The 20,349-nt window shown below is 42.0% G+C and overlaps 1 protein-coding gene across 1 annotated transcript in view; it reads right to left on the bottom strand.

The window, feature by feature from the left end:
- Positions 1-310: 310 nt before the first annotated feature.
- LOC114658703 (interferon-induced protein 44-like) overlaps positions 311-20,349 on the bottom strand; it is a 42,680-nt gene continuing 22,641 nt past the window's right edge. The window contains exons 3-8 of the mRNA XM_028810740.2: positions 19,285-19,336; positions 13,729-13,924; positions 13,449-13,601; positions 4,367-4,538; positions 1,249-1,349; positions 311-1,139 (exon numbers count right to left, since the gene is read on the bottom strand). Of these exons, the coding sequence (XP_028666573.1) occupies positions 957-1,139; positions 1,249-1,349; positions 4,367-4,538; positions 13,449-13,601; positions 13,729-13,924; positions 19,285-19,336 (857 nt within the window). The 3' untranslated portion in view covers positions 311-956. The remainder of the gene's footprint in view (positions 1,140-1,248; positions 1,350-4,366; positions 4,539-13,448; positions 13,602-13,728; positions 13,925-19,284; positions 19,337-20,349) is intronic.

The raw sequence follows: 20,349 nt of genomic DNA, 5'->3' as shown, positions 1-20,349 counted from the left end.
CTCCGCAGAGTGAAGTCCACTGAGCTCCTCCAGTTGATCCAATGCGTCTGAGCTCACATGGCACTGCCATATCTGTCCGTGTCTTTTGCAGACAGACATGTAGATGCGTTCTTGGAGACACCTGCAGCTTTATGATGCTTTTCTTGGTTGCACTGCACTGGAGTTGATAACTAGAAGATGCGGAAACAGTCAGCATTTAAATCATTGAAGCTTTATGAAAGTGAGCAGCGGCTGATCGTTGTAACAAGCCCACTAGAAAAATGAATTTGCGTGCAGCTCCCACATCACAGCATCATATACACCAACAGGGCCAGCACACAAGTATTTATTATACATTTTTTATTAATTAATATCCATGATTATCAGAGCTCATACTTTATTTCTAATTGGCACAGTAAACAGCAGCTTACCCATCTAACTCTCTTACTGCACATTGCTTTTCGCTCCTTTTTTCCCCATTTCTCACAAAGTTAAGGAGTCGCGCTCTTGTGCTGGGCAGTGATTGGTCAGGACTTCACAGGAGAAAAGGGCACTTGGGCCAATGAGGAGAAAGAGGAGGGGCTTGCACCACTGTAGCCACACCTCTGTAAACATCCCAGATGAAAAGTCACCGGATCAAGTCATAGTGACAAAGTGACATCACAACAAAAGCAAATGAAATGAAATTCTGAGCCCTGTGGCCACAGACTGGACACTTAGTAATCGACGGGGGTTTCTGCTGAGCTTTGGAATCTCCTTCAACACAAAGAAATTTCGTTCTGCTTGCACTGGTCATTTTTTTGGTGGTGAAATGAAAGAAAAAGAGTAAATGATGGTGGCCCAATGGGCATTTCCACCTAGCTAAGACGACTTGCAATGTTAACAAAATTTTGGAAATGGACGATGTGTCCAACTCAACCAAAAAAAAGCCTAAAACTGCTGATTCTAATAAAATGGTAACTTGACGCTAACTCAAATTACTGAATGGCTTTGAAAAAGTCGTAATCCTCGTAAAACAAATCAGCGTATCGCAGGATGAGCTCCAGAGCTTTGAGGATCAGGATGTCGGTGCTGCAGTCCAACTCCAGCTCAGATGAGTAGTTCTTCACTGGGACGATGCAGGAGGCGGGCAGGCCGAGCAGATTACCAGCGGCGGTCACCTGAAACACAAGGCGAGTGGTCACTTACAGCAGGACAGAGGGTGGGCCGATGTCTCTTACCGAGTCAAATGCCATCCAGATGGACAGAAGCAGCAGAAACTCAACTTGCCTTGTCTTGGACGTGTCGGCTCAGATAAACACGACTCACGTCCTTATCGACGGCGTGGCAGACCTCATCGATGTGAGTCAGCAGAGCCACCTGTGGTACCCCTAAAAATAAAAAGAGGGCAACGTGAAATCCCAGTGCGTCTGTCCATCTTATTGAACTCACTATGCGTGAAGAATACATGAAACTTAAGTAAATCTCCACCAAGGATCTATATGGTGGAGTGAGATGAGTGCATTTGGTAACCGTCTACTGGCCTGTCCAAGTCTCGATGTTTGTTGACCGAGTTCTGGCTTGTCCTTCTCAAGATGCCCCCTGTCGTCTTGCAAACAAGCTCACCTCAAAGGGATCAAACCACAACACTAAGGGGTAAACATGCAGAAGTATGGAAGACCACCTGTGGTATTCCGTAAGTTAGATGTTATCCTCCAGCAAGGTGGCTTCATCTCACTGTAAAGGAAAGACCAGACATTCTCCACACCAAACAAACAGTGAAGCGTTTGTTCAGAGGCGCCTTATTTGAACTAACTCAGACGTTTAGTTTGTTGTTGAAGTGTGTGTCATCACCATGCTGAGATTGATAGAGCTCCCCAAGGCCGTCATAAAGAAGCTTCTAGATGCCTAAGAGTCTCGGAAGGGACTTCAAAAGATCTCGAGACAATTGGGACTTTAAACAACTGCCAACTTTTAAACTGCAGAGAATGAAACATTGTTTTTATCTTTTGGGCCAGGGTTTTTTCACAGTTCCCCTTTCTCTTTCGAAGTATTTTTTAATTTAAAAGCCTTTATTTCTTTGGATTTGCTTTGTGGCTTTGACTGTTCACTTTGTTCATCCCCTGGGGCCTCATTTATAAACGGTGCGTACGCACAGAAATGTTGCATACTCCCGTTTCCACGCTCAAATCGCGATGTATAAAACCTAAACTTGGCGTAAAGTCACGCACATTTCCACGGTACCTCATACCCTGGCATACGCAATTTCTCCACTCGGTTTTGCAGACTGGCAGCACCCAGCGTCAAAGCAGTGCTACTGTTCCTGTGTGGTCACCCTTTCTTTCTTAGACCCACATTCCTGACGCAGCTTTATAAATACACTGAAATTAACTGCATATTGTTTATTAGTGTAATGCATCTGATTGTAATTAACCTGCAGCAATATAATGGTCCAGGGAATAGCCATAGTATTCCAAATAACATAACTGCTTTAGCGTTGTTACTCTCACTGCATCTTCTTCTTCTTTCAGCTGCTCCCATTAAGGGTTGCCACAGCAGATCATCTTTTTCCATATTACTCTCACTGCACCACTCGGAGTATTTATATCACTGTATCTGAGTGGGGAATCACAGCAGCAGCTGATCGGAAAGAGAATTATCGGTATACAGTTTCAAGCACACACTACCTCAGCCACGGCAAAACGCATCAAAGCCTTTTTTGTACAGACCTCGCGTTTCAGAAACAGTTTCATCCCAAGAACTATAAACGCACTCAATCAAGTGCTCCTTGTAGAACTGTTTGTACTTATAAGTACAATTACCTCACTGTAAACTTGCACTACAGTTATAATATTGCACAACCTGCGCCACTTTATAAAGCGCGTATGATGACGATATCATTTTTAAGATGAAACGCAGCAAAATATGTTGCTTATAGTATACAGATAAAACTTTAACTTCATTTAAATAATCTGTATTGTTAATAATTAAACATGTGAGGACACGGTGCCGCAGCGCTAGCTAGTTCAGGGATTGTTCCTGCCTTGCGCTGTATTATTGCTGGTGCTGACACAACACTGGAAGGATAGACGGATAGAATAATTAAACATGTACTACGAAGATATTTCAATGTTCCATAAAAGTTTTGAAGAATCGCCGTTCTAAGCTTACAGATGGCTTCACGTCTATTACAGAGCTGATTGTGTGGCGATTGGGTATTTGGAGAAAGAAAAGTAAGGACAGGAATTGGAGGTTAGTACGTTTGAAAGAGACAGTACTTCTGTAATAAATTATTTCATCGAAGGTCACACATAGCACAGCAAGTCTCTTGCGTGAGATATGAACAATCACTGCGCCACCGTGTTCTCATGTTTAATAACATGCTTTCATTCCTATCATCATGAAAAAGATATCACGTATACATCTCAGTATTTTAATTATTCAGAGAGCTGTAATATCACGAATGTAATGGATTCTGTGTCCTGTCAGAGAAAGAGAAAGAACAGAAGCACGTAGTGAAAGTGAAACACACACATAGAGCACATAGAAGATCAAACACAGAACAAAGCATTTAACGTGCTACTTGAGAAACTAGTAATATAAATGATTTTAAGATGAAGTTTATGATGTTCTACTTTAATGACAAAATAAACTACGTGATTAAAGTGGAAATTTCGAGATTAAAGTTGACAGTTCGTGCTTTTTTCCCACTGTGTGCCTATTTTTTTTGTCTGTACCCTAATAAGCTTTCATATGACACTCAGACGGTGGGCTACGACTTGACTTTGATATGTGATTTCTTTTTTATTTCGGGCACTGTGCGACTTTGTGACTTGAGCTCTCGAGTTTTTCCGACACTCTGTCACTCGATCAACTTTCTTTTGTTGATTATATCACAGTTTAAACCAACAAATAGTACGTTTTTCCTTTGCCTCCACTTGGTATTCGCTGAAATTCTTATATTTTCCCCCGTGCTTTTCCCATTGTCTTTTCACAGAAGGCTATTTATATTGATTTGCATATTCAAAGAGGCGTAATTCTGGGAGGAGTTGGAGCGGGACAGAAGGCGCGTGCACGTGCGTTACTTTTCACACTGATCGGGATTTATGTAGTGGAAGAACGTGAAAGTATGCGTGCGCACAGATTCCTGTATCTGGATTTTTCTGTGCGTACGCACAATCCCGCTTTTGTGCTTACGCCATGTTATAGTGTGAGTTCTACACACGGCGTTATACATGAGGCTCCTGGTCCTTTGTCTTTAGCCCTGAGCCCTGCCTTAATCCACCTCACAAAGACCTTTTTCTAAATAATTTGAAAATCCCCAAAGGGTCAGATGCTGGGGCAGACCATAAAAACAGTGAAGAAGGTTCCCTTGAACTGACCATCTCCCCCACCCTCACTTGATTACCAAGGTCTCTGATCTTCAGCCGCAGCTCCTTCAGCCCTTCCTGGATGTCATCAGGATAGGTTTGCACTTTTCTGGCATCGATCACAAAAGCCACACAGGTGATTTTGTTTGTTATGCTCGGGCTACTGACATACCCACTGGTGTCACTGGAAATGGCTTGAGAGGAGTCAAACTGTAGAGAGAGACAGAGGAAGATGTCAGTGAGAAAAGGGCCTCACTGCTTCAGCGTGTGCCGACATCACTCAGGACACGCCCACTGCTGTCACTTGTGACACTCCAATTGTTGACAAAAGTCAAATTTATGAACATATCAATTCAATAGCTAAAGAAGAAAGACAAGCACGGAGAACTCAGAGAAAGAATATGAGGTAGAAGTTAAGATGTCTACAAGTTTGCTGTGGTTGGTTTCACTTCAGAGCTCAGATATTTTCACTGCTAACGCTTTTGAGACACCTTCTGCACATTGGTCGTGCATTGCATTTTTCATTCCAACAGATGGTGCATCTCAGTGCTGTAGAGATTCCTCTAATCAGTGCCTCACAATTGAAGCCACAGATAAACAGACAACACTATAACTTAATAAAAGAAGATTTAAATAAGAAAAAATAATGATCTTCAATTAAAACAATAATAAAGGGAGAGCTAATTTTACTGGAGTCCATTAAATATTGTGGTGATCCGTCATTATTTATGCAGCAAAATGGCATCAAATCCAAGCAATAAGTCCAATTAACAGCTGCAAAGAGAGCACATTAGCCTCGGAGGGCTTAATGGTGGTTGTGTCATCTTGAAAATTGAGTTAGAGTGTTCGTGTGCTTGTCCATTGCCTTAATGGCACCTTGTGATCTTCCTTTCCCAACTGAATTCAAAACTTCTGGGAAAACTCAAAATGTGCAGGTTTGGCCTCCAGGAGGAGGCCTGCTGCTCAGAATATGCCTTAACCCCAAATCTAGAAGCAGGCTTCTGGCCTGCAAAGGCTTAAATAAAATAAAAATGAGAACACTTAATGCAGGAAGAGGGGGGAACCAAAGTAAACCCCTGGTCCTGAAATACTAAAAACAGCCATTCCTTATTGTTATGCTACAGCTAGGATTGCTGCCCTAACTCAAGTTAATGCCTTGTGTATTTAATCTTTTTGTTGCTTACTTTGTTTTTTTACGTATTGTATTTATTTAGTATGGTTAATATGTTGTTGTTTATTAATTATTTTTCAAATGTGCATTATATCGATTTTCTATGTCTTAGTGTTAATCGTCGTCTGCCCCAACTCATGTAGGTGCAGCCTAAGGAGGTGGTGCCCCCTAATTAGCTAGCTGGGGTATTTAAGGTGAGGCTAAAGAAGGCTCAACATGTCAGGTAAGATGGCCTTTCACAGGTGCAATAAGTAAACAAACCCTGTGGCATTCCCTGAATATTTGCATTGATTGATCTTCTTTGACGTCACAATTCTAGACAAACATCATTTAATTAAACTAGTAATACACACACACACACAGACTTTTCATGTTGCTGATCCATGTTGGTTGCGAACTACAAGATATGCCAACAGGGGTAGGTGCCAGGGCTGTGAGCAAAGGGGCAGCACATTAGTCTAGAAGTTACAAAGGCATCATAGTTTATTAACAGAATGTGCCATGTGCACTGTTTGCATTTATGCTCAGCCTTTAAGTGTGTTACTGTGTTAGAAATTGCACTTCTTGTTTTCAATAATATCAGGTTTTCTATTGTTTAGAAAAGTCTCCATTAATGTTCTTTTTACTTGAATGTTTATTTACTGTTTGTTTTAATATTTTTATGCATTCTGCTTACCAAAGACTGCAGCACTTATTCAATTAACATTTAATGACATTTCTAGCCATTTATTCCTCAAGGCCCATGCCGGGGCTCAGGAATGGAGTGTCCGGCTGCTGGTCGAGCCTCAGATTGTGGATTTCATCCCGGCTGTGGAGCGCTGGACCAGCTTTTTACCCTCACAATGTTATTGCAGGATTCACCAGAATGTGACCAACCAGTCAGCATGTTGTTTTGCAGGCTTGGAAAGGCATACAATGGGGTCCCTGTTTGGGGGGGGGGGGGGGTCCTTCGGCAGTATGGGGTATCAGGACAGCTGTTGCAGCCTGGAGTGAGGGTTTGGTTTTGCATGGCTGCCAGTAGGTCAGACTCGTTCCCGCTTGGTGTGCTCTTTGTCACCGATTCTGTTCATAATTTTTATGGACAGAATTTCTAGGTGCAGTAAAGGGGGTCCAGTTTGGTGGTCTCAGGACTGCCCCTCTGCTTTTTGTGGATGATGTGACCCTGCTGGCTTCATCGGGCTGTGACCTTTGACATGCACTGGGGCACTTTGCAGTCCCCAGAAAAGCAAGGGGTATGCCTGAATATGGAGCCGTCGAGCAGCTGGCTGTCACTGTGGCTCATCGACATGCCACACATACACCGCAGTATGGAATGCAATAATGACAACAACAGAGAAACGTCTGCCGACAAACAAGGAGATCTTCAAACACTCACAACTTCCGCCATATGTAAACATTGCTTTTACATCCTTACATCAGTGTTTGGTTGAGGAGGACTACTTTACTGGCTTTAAGACTAAAATAATATTTCAAAAAGTTCCAGAAATATAGAAAAATACCCTACAACAGAGAGGAAGTGACAAACCTCCGGCAGGATCAGACAAGTCTAAACAAGAATTTTAAACTCAAGAGCAAATAGCAAAAGGACTTTCCTAAAAAGGCAATCCAAAGCTGACAAGTCCAAACCATAATTCCAGAGATAAATCCAAGAACAGAAGCAACGTATCCACAAAACCAGAAGAAACAATACTTGCACTGGAACCTCAACAACACTTGATGGTCCCCTGCAGGGCTAACTTATAAAGACTGAGGGTGACCTTCAGCAGTGATGTCAAGTCGGCCCCACACCTTGGGGTTTTGCCCACAAAAGATAAGGAAAAAAACAAAACTTAACGATACAGTACAAAAATAATACACAAGCCTAAGAGAAATTACACACAAATATGGAAAATAATAATTAAAACATAATAAAATAGAACAAGTAAAATAAGATACAAATAACATTTAAAAAACAACAAAAAGGAGGCACACTTAAGCCACGGACAGAAGACATTTGGTAGAGGACTCTCCTCAGCATCGCTAATGTCAGAATAAAAAATGCAATGCAGGGAGAATCAACACTGTCAAGATGAAGATCCTTCCCGAACTTCTTTTTCTATTTTAAAGCATCCCCACATGCATTAACAAATCATTTTTAAATAAATTAGTTTCAATCATAACCTCATTTATTTGGAATTTGAGACATTCATGCATCCAAAGGGTGACTCTACAAAGACCTAAAGCAGAAGAGGGCATGGCACTACCTCACTCTCATTCTACTACTGGCAGCAAATATACAAGCCATAAAGACCTGGCACCTCATGTACAACACCTTACATCGACTTCACACTAAAACATGGCGTACGCACCAAAAAATTCAGATGCACAAGACTGCATAAGCAAAGTTCAATGCACTTTCCCTTTATAAATCCCAATCTAAGTAAATTTTAATGCACCTGCATGCGCCTACAGCCCCATCCCAACTACTCCCAGAATTTTGCCTATTTGAATATGCAAATCAATATAAATAGCCCCTCTGTTCGGCGTTTTGTTAAAAAGACAATGACAAAAGAGTGTGTAAAACGAAAAATTTCAGCGAATGCAAAATGGACATCCTGCTCAGTGAAGTGGAGGTGACGAAAAGCATACTATTTGGTGGCTTAAGCATTGGTATAAGCAACAAAGGGAAATCGATGGAGTGTCACAGCATGGCAGAGGAACTCAAAACTTCAAGTTCAGAATGTCACATAGTGCCTGAAATAAAAAAAAGAAGTGGTCAGATATCAAAGTCGATGTGAAAAGGTGAGTCACAGCCCACCATCTAAGGGCTCATTTATACTTCACGCTCAGAATGCGTACGTGCCTGCATCATGGCTGCCACACATTCATTTGATGCGTCGTCTGAGGAGGTCCTCAGAAATTAACGCAACACGTGCGCGAGTTGCAGTACCAGCAAAAAGTCAGGGGGCGCAGTGTGCTAAAAGTTGGAATGTGACGTCAGAGTCTCTGTTTACTATCTACATGTGACAGAAAGCCGCTTTGAGGATCCTACAAGATCGATGTGTGTGCTTCGATGTTTGATGAATGGTTCGATGTGGTGAAGCAAAATTTCGACATACAGATGTATTCATGGTGCTTTTATATTCAAGCGTCGCATATTCCCGATCGTAATGACACGATACATTTTAAAAGTCTCACATACCGTCTTCCGTGCCACCTTTTTTCTAGGGCTTCCTCCGGTACTGACCGCAGTGGCAAACAACAATAGATCAGCACACTGAGCACATTAAATGTCTGATATTCCAACTCTCTGCACATTTAGAATCCTCAGATTTATACTTGATATCACTTTCATGATGAAATGCACTGAAGTATGTATGTTACATTTTATAGATAAATCGGTAATTTCATTAAATAATGAATACTGTTAATAATGACACACATTGGGGTGACACGGTGGCGGAGCGGTAGCGCTGCTGTCTTGCAGGGAGTCACGTCGCTGATATTCCCTCTCTGGAGTTTGCATGTTTTCCTGCTGGGTTTCCAAAGTGAGCTCCGGTTTCCTTCCAAAGATATGCAGATTCAGTGACACTAAAATGACGCCAGTGTGTATGTGAGTGCTTGTATTCACCTGGCGATGAGCTGGTGCCTCGTCCAGGGATTGTTTCAGCCTCGTGCCCAATGCTAGTTGTAATGGACAAATCCCTGGAGTGATGGATTTAAACATTAAAAATCCTTTCAGAGATATTGTGGTAATCGGAATTTAATGGGTGTTCCAGGCAATTCACAACACAACGAAGCTGAACCTGTTCTCCCCGTGATAATATCTCGCACTGCCACCTGGTGGATTCTTCCAGATTTATGTAAAGTACACACACAAGTATAAACAGTACAACGCTTGCGTAGCAGGAGCGTCCACTGCAGCATGTGTCGCATCGCGTGAAGTATAATTCTGGCCTTAGTGTCATTGGTCCACATAGAAAAAAAAATAGGGACACAGTGAAGAAAAAAAGGTCTATGTCAAGATTAAAGTCAAAATGTCGACTTTAATCTTGAAATTTCCACTTTAATCTTGTAGTTTATTTTGTCATTAAAGTAGAATGTTGTAAACTTCATCTTAAAATCGTTGTTCACTTTACTAGAGTTTCTCAGACCCCATCGTAACTAAAGTAGTACGTTCAATGTTTCATATTCTACAACCCCAAATCAGAAAAAGTTGGGACAGTGTGGAAAATGTGAATAAAAAACGAAAAAAGCAAGTTATTAATTCTCCTCAAATTTTATTTCATTGCAGACAGTATGAACACAAAATAATTCATGTTTTTTTTTGTCAACATCATTTTATTTGTAAATAAATATCCATTCTTGCCATTCAGGCTTGCAACACATTCCAAAAAAAGTCGGGACAGTCCAGCATTTACCACTTTGTACAGTTCCCCTGTCTTTTAACAGCACTTAAAAGACGTTTAGGCATTGAAGAAATCAAGTGACTAAGTGTTGCAGGTGTTAGTATGTCCCATTCTTCCTGCAAACAACGTTTTAGGTGCGCAACAGTACGGGGTCTTCATTGACGCATTTTTCGTTTCAAAATGCGCCAAACATTCTCTATAGGAGACAAATCAGGGCTGCAGGCAGGCCAGTCAAGCATCCGCACCCTCTTCTTACGCAGCCATGCCTTTGTTATGCGCGCAGTATGTGGTTTGGCATCGTCTTGCTGAAATAAGCATGGGCGTCCCTGGAAAAGATGTCGTCTTGAAGGCAGCATTTGTTCCTCCAAAACTGAGATATACTTCTCAGCATTGATGGTGCCATCGCAGAAGTGCAAGTTACCTTTGCCAAACCCAACCGCATATCATGACAGAGCCTGGCTTTTGGACTTGTATCTGGTAACAGTCTGGATGGTCCTTTTCCTCTTTGGTCCGCAGCACACGGCGTCCATTTCTTCCAAAAAAGATGTGAAAAACCAATTCGTCTGACCACAATACACGTTTCCACTGCACAATGGACCATCCCAGATGCCTCCGAGCCCAGAGAAGTCGACGGCGCTTCTGGACACTATTTATGTAGGGCTTCCTTTTGGCACAGTACAGTTTTAGCTGGCATTTCCTAATGTAACTACGTACTGTAGTGCTTGAGAGTGACTTCCTGAAGTAGTCCTGAGCTCACGCAGTTATATTATTTATTGATGAATGAAGGTTTTTAATGCAGTGCCATCTGAGGGCTCGGAGATCACGGCCATTCAGTTTAGGCTTGCGCCCTTGGCCTTTGCGCACGGTAATTTCTCCAGATTCCCTGATTCTTTTCACTATGTTATGCACTGTAGAGGGAGAAATGCCCAAATCTCTTCCTATCTGCATTTGAGAAACGTTTTTCTTCATCATTTCAAAGATTTTTGCCCGCACTTGGTGGCAAACTGGCGATCCTCTGCCCATCTTTGCTCCTAAAGGAGTAGGCCTTTCCTCGATGCTGCTTTTGTACCGAATCATGATTGCAATCACCTGTTAACATCACCAGTTTCAAATCACATAATTATTTAGTTATTATACCTCATTACTACCCCTTAATTGTCCCCATCCCAACTTTTTTCGGAATGTGTTGCAAGCCTGAATGGCAAGAATGAATATTTATTTACAAATCAAATGATGTTGACAAAACAAAACATGAATTATCTTGTGTTCATACTGTCTGCAATGAAATAAAATTTGAGGAGAATTTATAACTTGCTTTTTTCTTTTTTTATTCACATTTTCCACACTGTCCCAACTTTTTCTGATTTGGGGTTGTAAGTGTTCCCTGATGCCATCAGTGCTTCTTAAATGAGCTTTCTCTTATGCCAACAGGAGCGTGCAGACAGTGATTGGCACACAGAATGCATTACCTTCATGATATTACAGCTCTCTGAATATTTTGGAATACTAAGATGTATACTTGATCGATTTTTATGATGAAATGCATTAAAGGATGTAGTAAACTTGTGAGGGCAACAATGAGGACCCTGGGAGCTGGACCACCCTTGGGGAATGGCGCCACATGGCTGTAGTGCCGTAACTGACACTCCCTCACAAAGCAGGTAATGTGCCTCATGTGGACTCTAAAGACTTGGACCTTCTGATATCTTTGCAAAAGAACGAAGTGCCAAACACCTCTTACCAGCAACCTCATGACCCCTCATGCTCTCCCTATCCATCTACTGACTTCACAGAAAGAGTCACCAGAGACATGAATGTCGTTGATGAGGTAGACACACTGCTGATGTCTGTGCCCAAGATGTCTTTAAAGGCCTGGATTAACACAGAGAAGCGTTTATCTGTGGCACCTCTATAGGGTGGTCCAGATCTAAATATGAAACTTTTAATGCAATGCAATGATTGCATAATTAGATGTATACCTGTATGACAACCAGCTTTTTCTACCCTCTCAAGCATACACCAAATTCTGTGTTTGGAAAAATGTCCCCGATTAAAACACATAGAGATTTGTACATAGATAATGTCTTCAGACTCTTTGAACATTTAACACATCAAATTTAACTTCCCGTCAACAAAATTTCTCCACTACTTTCAAATTAGATAGATAGATAGATAGATAGATAGATAGATAGATAGACAGACAGACAGACAGACAGACAGACAGACAGACAGACAGACAGACAGACAGACAGACAGACAGACAGACAGACAGATAGATAGATAGATAGATAGATAGATAGATAGATAGATAGATAGATAGATAGATAGATAGATAGATAGATAGAAACTTTGCTAAACAGAACTGCCCAATTTTCCTCACCTCCCACCCATTTCTGTTCCAGAAGAAATGTTGATCAGTCTTGAAGACTCAGAAAGCATCTCTACAATATATAAAAAACATTTTAAAATCCTTTCCTTTCAAAGATCCCAGGGTATAGAGGAGAAAAGACCTTTCACTTAATATTTCAGAAAAGAAATGGAAGGCAGCCATGCACAGAATACACTCGAGCTCCATAAACACAAAGCACTCAGTCATTCAAAATCACTTAAAATCTTTTATCGAGCACATTTATTTAGTCTCATTTAAAATTGTCTAAAATGTAACCAGGGCAAGATTCAACCTATGAAACGTTGCAATCAAGCTCCAACCTCACTAGGCCACATGCTTTGGCCTGCACCAAATTAACATAATTTTGGACAAAAATCTTTGAATGCCTATCAGACAACCTTGGTGTCACAATCCCTCCTACTCCACTAACAGCTGTGTTTGGTGGGCTAGGAAAGGGGCTTAAAGTGGAGAAGGACAAACAAACTGTGATGGCCTTTACTTTACTCCTAGCATGTACACTTATCTTGCTCAACTGGAAGAATGCTAGCCCACCTGTTTTAAGTCAGTGGCTAATTGATATTATATACCATTTGAAATTGGAAAAAATCTAATTCTCACTCAGAGAATCTCTCCAGAACTTTTTAACAATATGGACAGATCTAATCAGTAACATTTTAGAATAAGCTTCTGTATCAGGGAAAAGGATATTCTTCCTTCTTTGCTGCTTTTGAAGATTTGCTCTGGTTGTTGGTTGAGGGTTGAATTTATTTGATGAGTTTGACTTGATTGTGTGGAATGTTATTTGCTTCAAATCTTCTTCTTCTTTCAGTTACTCCGTTAGGGGTTGCCACAGCTTCAAATAAATAAAAAATCCAAAAAAGAAAAATGCAATGCAGTTCAAGCGAGTGTCTCTGGGGGTGTCGATGATGACATGTCACTGGTGTTCTCGTGGGTTTTGCACTTGAACTCTGGCTTGTAGTGGGAGTTCTGCACCAGTTGTGCTATCTGGCGCTTGGCCCGGCGCTTCTCTTACTTGACTTTCTACTCCAAGATTTCTGCATAAGAAATCCAATAGAATTCAGGAGGGGACAGCGTTTTGGAGGGGCACAGCGAGTCACTCTCAGTGCTATAAATTCCACTAAAGGAGAGGATGACGGCCACCGACTACTTACCTTGTACCCCTCAGGCACGTGCCCCTTCACCGCCTGCAGCACATCGTTCACCTTCACCCCTGGTAGGTCTTCTTCTCCCAATCCCATGATGTCGCACAGAACCAGCGGGGACTGCTCTCCACCTTGCGAGGATTTGGTGTTGTATGATCTAAACTGTAGAAGAAAAGGCACAATAAAAATAGCAGAGCTTTTACAGGAGATGCCCCTAAAGCTTGAATACAGATTGACTTATGCCAGTCCTGACTCACATGCCCAAGTAAAAAGATGGAAAAATTCTTACCATGTTTGTAAAACTCTGCGCCGCCGTGCCCACCATTGCACGGAGGGCAACCCAGCCATGGAAAACAGAGCCCACCGAGCTGATGAAACTCGACTTGCCTGCACCCACAGGGCCAACAAGCAGGACCTTTGTCTTGGAGACCAAGTTAAGGGGAGGCTTGTAGTTGATGATGGAGTTTTTCAGTTGGTCCCTCATTCTGCATGAAGACAACAAAGGGTGAGGGTCTGAGATGAAATGAAACACCAAAGAGGTTTGCCCACAGTGCCTGCTTTTCTAATTTGACCCCTTAGCCATCATTCGCTTGAATGTGGTGCAATAACTGGGCACTTGAGTGGGCAACTGACCTTATGTAGCTGAGCATAAAATGGCACAGCAGGACTCCACTTCAGACCTCACACCTAGGGTGACATCACATGACCCTTTAATTACTGTTGTCACAGCAGCTTCATGTACAGGACATGTGACGTCACATCTCTGCATGTCCAGAATCTGACCATTGGCACATTTTGAAATATTGCTGCCCAAAACTAGAAAACAAGAACGACTTGATCTCTCCTTGTCAGGTCCATCCAGTTGCTGTGTCAGTAGAGAGATGTGGCATCAGTTAGTGATGGGCTGCCAGCTTATCTTAGGGTACAAGTGGACCCAGGTGTGTGATGGAGAGGCCAGACACCCAAGCAGTCCTAGAACAGAACTACCTGCTATAACACCATGCTGCCCCCTTACTGTGTCTGGGCAGGAATTAAAACACAAAATCTAACAGGCATGTCTGAATGTGAGGTGACCGGCTGTCACTGTGCACACTGGCCAGCCATTAGTTCACCTAAAGGGACCCAACACCGCTGTTTTAAAGTCATGTCTGTGCAATGCTGGCTTTTTGCTTGGGCTTGTTGTCTTGTTGTTCTTCTCCCAAGGTACAGACTTCATGAGATTTTCTTCCAGGATGTTCTTGTATTTTGCTGCATTCATTTGTCCCTCATAAACGTTCCAGGGCATGAGGCAGAGAACCAGAATCTCCACAGCCTGGTGATGCCACCACCATGGTTGACGGTGGGGATGGCTTGTTGTGCAGATAAAAATCTAATAATTCACACTGTGAGTCAGGACTAAAACCAAGCCATGAAGTCCAAGGGATCTCTCTATGGAACACTGTGATCAAATTGTGGCGTGGCATCGATCCGAGCGAGGGGATCAAACCATCTGCAAAGCTTTGAATGTTCCCAGGAGCACAGAGGATTCAAAGATTGTGAAATGGAAGAAGTTTGGAAGTCACCAAAGGCCTCATGTATAAACGGAGTGTATGCACAAAAATGTTGCGTACGCCCATTTCCACAAGATGTATAAAAACTAAACTTGGTGTAAAACCACATACATTTTCATGGCAGGGTCCCCCCTTGCGTACGCTCGGTTCTGCTCAGTTTTGCAAACTGGTGGCACCCAGCGTCAAAGCAGTGCTACTGTGGTCTGCTTTCCTTTTTTAGATTCACATCTATGATGCGGGTTTTATCAAATGCATCGAAATTAACTATATCATTTACAAATTTAATTCACTTGACTGTAATCATTCTGTAACAATATAATGGTGCATGGAATGGCCAAACTATTCCAACTACTATAGATGCTTTAGCGGTGTTAGAAGACATAGCAAATGGAAGAATTAGAAGAGAGCACGTATTTATCGATGGTGATGATTGGCTTCTAAGTCGATTTCGATTTCCAACAGCTATCCTCTTGGCACTGTGTGCTGAACTGGCGCCGGATTTACAAAGGCAGACTCTGAGGAATTATGATCTATCTGCTCCTTTGCAAGTTCTGTCCACCATCAAACTTTTCACCACAGGAGGTTTTCAATGTGAATTTGCTGACCGATTGGGTATTTCACAAACATCACTGAGTCACACCATGCCAGCTGTATAGGATGGTATTATCCGCTTGTCATTCAGATATACTGTATAAGGTTTACTTACACTATGGTTGAACTGGGAAACATCAAAGTGCGATTTGCAACAACGTCTGATTTTTCCAAATGTAATCGAAGCGGTCAGCCGTACGCAAATTGCTATTGCAATGATGCTGGACAAGTTACATCAGCCAGGGATGAATCACCAAAAGAATAAGCTGGCATTACATACACCATAGCAGGAGAGCCAATAAAAGTGTTAGTTCTGCAGAGACGCAGGTGCTTTTTCAAACTAATTTGGCAATAAGGATAGCGAGACATATCAAATCACCTTATAAAGAGACGAGACTCGATCCGTTGTGATGCTCAGTGCAGGCGCTACACTATAAAGGCACCTTCAGAGAATGAATTTGCTTATGTACTGTAAATAGAAAGCATTTCCACTTATTAATGAGCTGCTCTATAGTAACCCAGCCACAGGGGATGCACAAACCACTGTGTTTCTTTGTGCCGGTCCCAAGCCCGAATAAATGGGGCAGGGTTACGTCAGGAAGGACATCCGGTGTAAAATTTTGCCAAATCAATATGTGGACAAAGATGATCTTCTGTGGCAACCCCTAACGGATGCAGCCGAAAGAAGATGAAGAATGTGCTGCTCTATAGTGCACAGAAAGTGTGTCGCATTGTGCAAGCATGTAGTGTCCTGCATAACGTGGCACAAAATCATGGCTTGCCTGTACCTGAAGAGATGTAGTATGATGAACCTGACCCTGAGCCACCAAATGTAATGAATGTAATCAGCAGAATGTAAAAACAGGTAATCAGATGCAGCATTTATTATTTAACCAATTCAATTAATTTGTGGTCAATATCATATAATATAGTCCTTATATTCCTTAATTCATTGGCCACATCTCTTACAGCATCCACCATTGCATTTTGTGACCATCATGTCATAGGCACGGGGGTTCAGCTTTTGTAATATTGTCTGAAACAGAATAAACAAACAGTGGTCTGAGACTCGCATTTTCATTACGACTGTGATATCTGACCACTTCTTTTTTATTTCGGACACTGTGTGACTTTCTGAACTTGAATTTCCAAGTGTCTCTGTCACACTTTTGCTGTTTATACCACTGCTTAAGCCAACAAATAGTGCAGTACATTTTTCTTTGCCTCCACTTTGCATTTGCTGAAATTCTTTTTTTCCCCACATGCTTTTGCCATTGTCTTTTAACCAAACACTGAACGGAAGGTGGTATTTATATTGATTTGCATATCAAAATATGCAAAATTCTGGGTGGAGTCAGGGAGCATGCACATGTGTTACATTTCACGCTGGCCGGGATTTATGTAGCGGAAGTGAGTGGAAGTTGGCTTATGCACGGATTTATACATCTGAATTTTTTTGTGCAAACACACATTTCCACTTTTGTTCGTACGCCATGTTTTAGTGTGAATTCTACACATGGCGTTATACATGAGGCTCCAGAACTCTTCCTAGAGGTGGCTATCCTGTCAAACTGAGTGAGTGGGCAAGATAGGCATCAATCACAGAAGTGACCAACAACCCAATGGTCACTCTAAAAGAAGTGCAGGAGTCCTCTGCTGAGATGGAAGAACCTGTTGGAAAGGATGACCATCTCAGCAAGACTCCAGCAATCAGGGTTAGACAAAGGCCGTCACCCTTTTTGTGAGTGATGGGGCAGATCCAAGTTACTATGGGCGAATGAGATCAATGTGCATCATGGGTAAACTATTGGAATTATTAAGGACAACATCAAGTAGCACCTGGAAAGAACAGGCGTGTTACTGAGCAATCAACATGGGTTCTGACGGGAGTAGTCGTGTTTCCCCAATATGATGGAATTCTTTAAAGAAGAAACAGTCAAATACAATAAGGAAGGTGCATGTGAGATTATCTGCCATGATTTTCAGAAGGGTTTTGATAAGGTCCTACATAAAGGGCTGGAGACCAAAGTAAAAGAAGTGTGGAATTCAGTGTGTAGGTGGGTACAAAATTGGTTCAAGTAAGGAAAACAAAGGGTTACGATGCAAGGAACCACTTTAGAACAAAGTGGTTGTTAACAGTGGTGTCCAGTAGGGGTCAGTGCTAAGGCTGCTGCTCTTTTTAATATCCATAAATGATCTGGCAAGAATAGAAATAAAAAGCTGGTCAAGGCTGCAGATGAAACCAAACCTGGTGGAAGGCCAGGTAATGGAGAATCAGCTAAAAGGTTACAGAAGGACTTGGACAGAAGACAGACTTGGGCAGATTTGTGGATGATGAAAATTATGGTAGTAAATGTAAAGAATTTCACATATGAAATAGAAAAGTGAGGTCTGAATATACAACAGAAGGTGTGAAAATCAAAAGTGCACCTTATGAGAAAGATTTAGGAGTCACAGTGAACTCAAGATGTTGCTACAAAATAACTCAAGAAGGCTAATATGATGTCTGGTTATATAGTGCCCTGATGTATGGAGCACAAGTCCAAGGCAGTTATGTTCAAGCTTTATAATGCAGTGGTGAGGCCTCATCTGGAGTACCATGTTCAGTTCTGGGCTCCTCCTGAGAAGATGGACTAAGCTGATTTAGGACTGCAGGAGAAGAGATTAAATGAAGCAATAGGGGATTAAGAGGAGACCTGATTGTAACATACGTTTAATATGTCACTGTCCTCTGTACAAATCCTCTGTATAAATCTACTTTTCTTTCTACTCACATGTACAGCTAACACAAAGCCAGATTTAGCACACAGGAGTTCACCATATAAGAACTGCTAGGCAAACGTTTTATGACAAGACAAGTTAGGGACAACTGCGAAATGGGCAACGTGCACTATTTCTGTGTGTCAAACTCAGCATGAAATTGTATTCTCTTTGCCTTGTTCGGAATGGCATGATTCACTGAAGTGGGGGCCTACACATGAAGAAAGAGTATAAAGCCATGGAACATTGCCCGACACACCTTTGAAGCCGACAGATGGATGGGAGAGAACGTCATCCAATCCAGAAAATCATTCCAACACAGCAACGAAAATGGCAGACTCTACACATCGGGCCCCCATTCCCGAAGGTCTTGTCATGGCTTCCTTCATCTATTATGCTGCGTAACCCGTCATTAAAGAAAGCTGTTATTTCTCCTATGTGATTTCTTACCACCGTGTCGCCTTTTTATATTATATCTATAAAGTTTTGGGTTATGTAACACACTGCAATTACAAAAGAAGTTATTCCAACAAGGGAGCTAGCGCCCCCTGCTGGATACACTGATTGAAGTATTTGAAGTCATGAGGGGAATTAGTCCAGCAGGTCAAGATGGTGACTTTGAAATGAGTACAAAGAGGACATGGGGACATCACTGGAAACTTGTGAAGGGCATATTTGCACAAATGTTCTTTTCCATCCAAAGAATAACAGACTCATGGAATAACTGACTAAGTAGTGTGGTAGAGAGCAGGCCTTTAGGGACTTTCACATCTCCACTTGGCGTTACTTTGGAAAGAATTCACTGGATAGGATTGGCATGCTTTGTTGGGCTGATGTTCAACATACACTGTTGTCCTAACTGCAGGAGGTAGCAGTGCTAATCACTGAGACAATGGGCATTCTTTGCCGGTTGGGGTCTGCCATGCATGGGGGTGACTACTTACTCTTCGTTCCAACACAGCTCTCGCCAGGGCGAGTCCAGCAGGTCACCGAGATCTGAAATGTAAAAGCATGAGCAGGTTACACGTTACAGAGAGGGAATCAGACACATGGACCACTAAAGGACCTCAGCCAGACTTCACTGTACAAGGACATTCTGCGTTATTGTTAACTCTTCTGAGGACAAAATTATAAACCATCTTATGAAGCTCTAACACCTACTAATAATTAGATGAAGAAGAACAGTTGGGCATTTGATTCGATTAAATAAACTTTATTAATCTCAGGGTGGTATTTCGATACAAAAAGAGCAACAGAAGCATATTCCAAAGCTGATTGGGTTGATTCCATCTGTAAGGTTTTACAGCTGGATGTCATTCCTAACACTAACAATCTGGAAGAGAAGGACGTTTTCTGGGCACAAATGGATGAAGACCTTAGGGTGGCCCAAGAGAGAGAAAAGATGATTCTTGGTGGTCATCTAAATGGACTTGTGGGAAAGAGAAGAGAAATGACAGCGAGAGAAATGGGGGAAGGGGAGAAGGGAAGAGAAATGGGGGAAGGGGAGAGGATAGTCGATTTTGCGATGGTGTTTGACTTGGTCATAGTTGATACATTTTTTGAGAAGAAAGTAAATCAGCTTGTGACTTACAGTAGTGGAGGAAGGGAAAGACAAATTTGACTTTCCAATGTTTAGAAGATCTCATTTAAAGGAGATAAAGAACGGTAAGGGAAATGGAGAAAGTGTCACAGTGGAGCATAAAGTGGAGGTGATGGACTGGGAGATAAAGTGATGGAGATTAAATGATTGAAGAGTTTAAGAACAGGTTTAGGGAGAACATTTGAAAGAAAGTGCAGTGTGGTGGAATGGTGGGAGAAGAATAGCAAATTTGTACTGACAGTAGGTGGGTAGTAGGTAAGGCAACAAGGAGGAGACCCCCGATTACATGGTGGTGGAACAGAGAGGTGCAGAATGTGATAAAGGCTAAGAAGGAGGCAAAGAACACATGGTACCAATCATGGAGGTAGGAAGACAGAGAAATGTATAGGCAGACAAGCCAAGAGATAAA

The sequence above is a fragment of the Erpetoichthys calabaricus genome, chromosome 10, assembly GCF_900747795.2.
Source record: "Erpetoichthys calabaricus chromosome 10, fErpCal1.3, whole genome shotgun sequence".
Lineage (NCBI taxonomy): Eukaryota > Metazoa > Chordata > Cladistia > Polypteriformes > Polypteridae > Erpetoichthys > Erpetoichthys calabaricus.
Note: the sequence above shows the minus strand (reverse complement) of the source record. Positions and strands in the feature narration are given on the sequence as shown.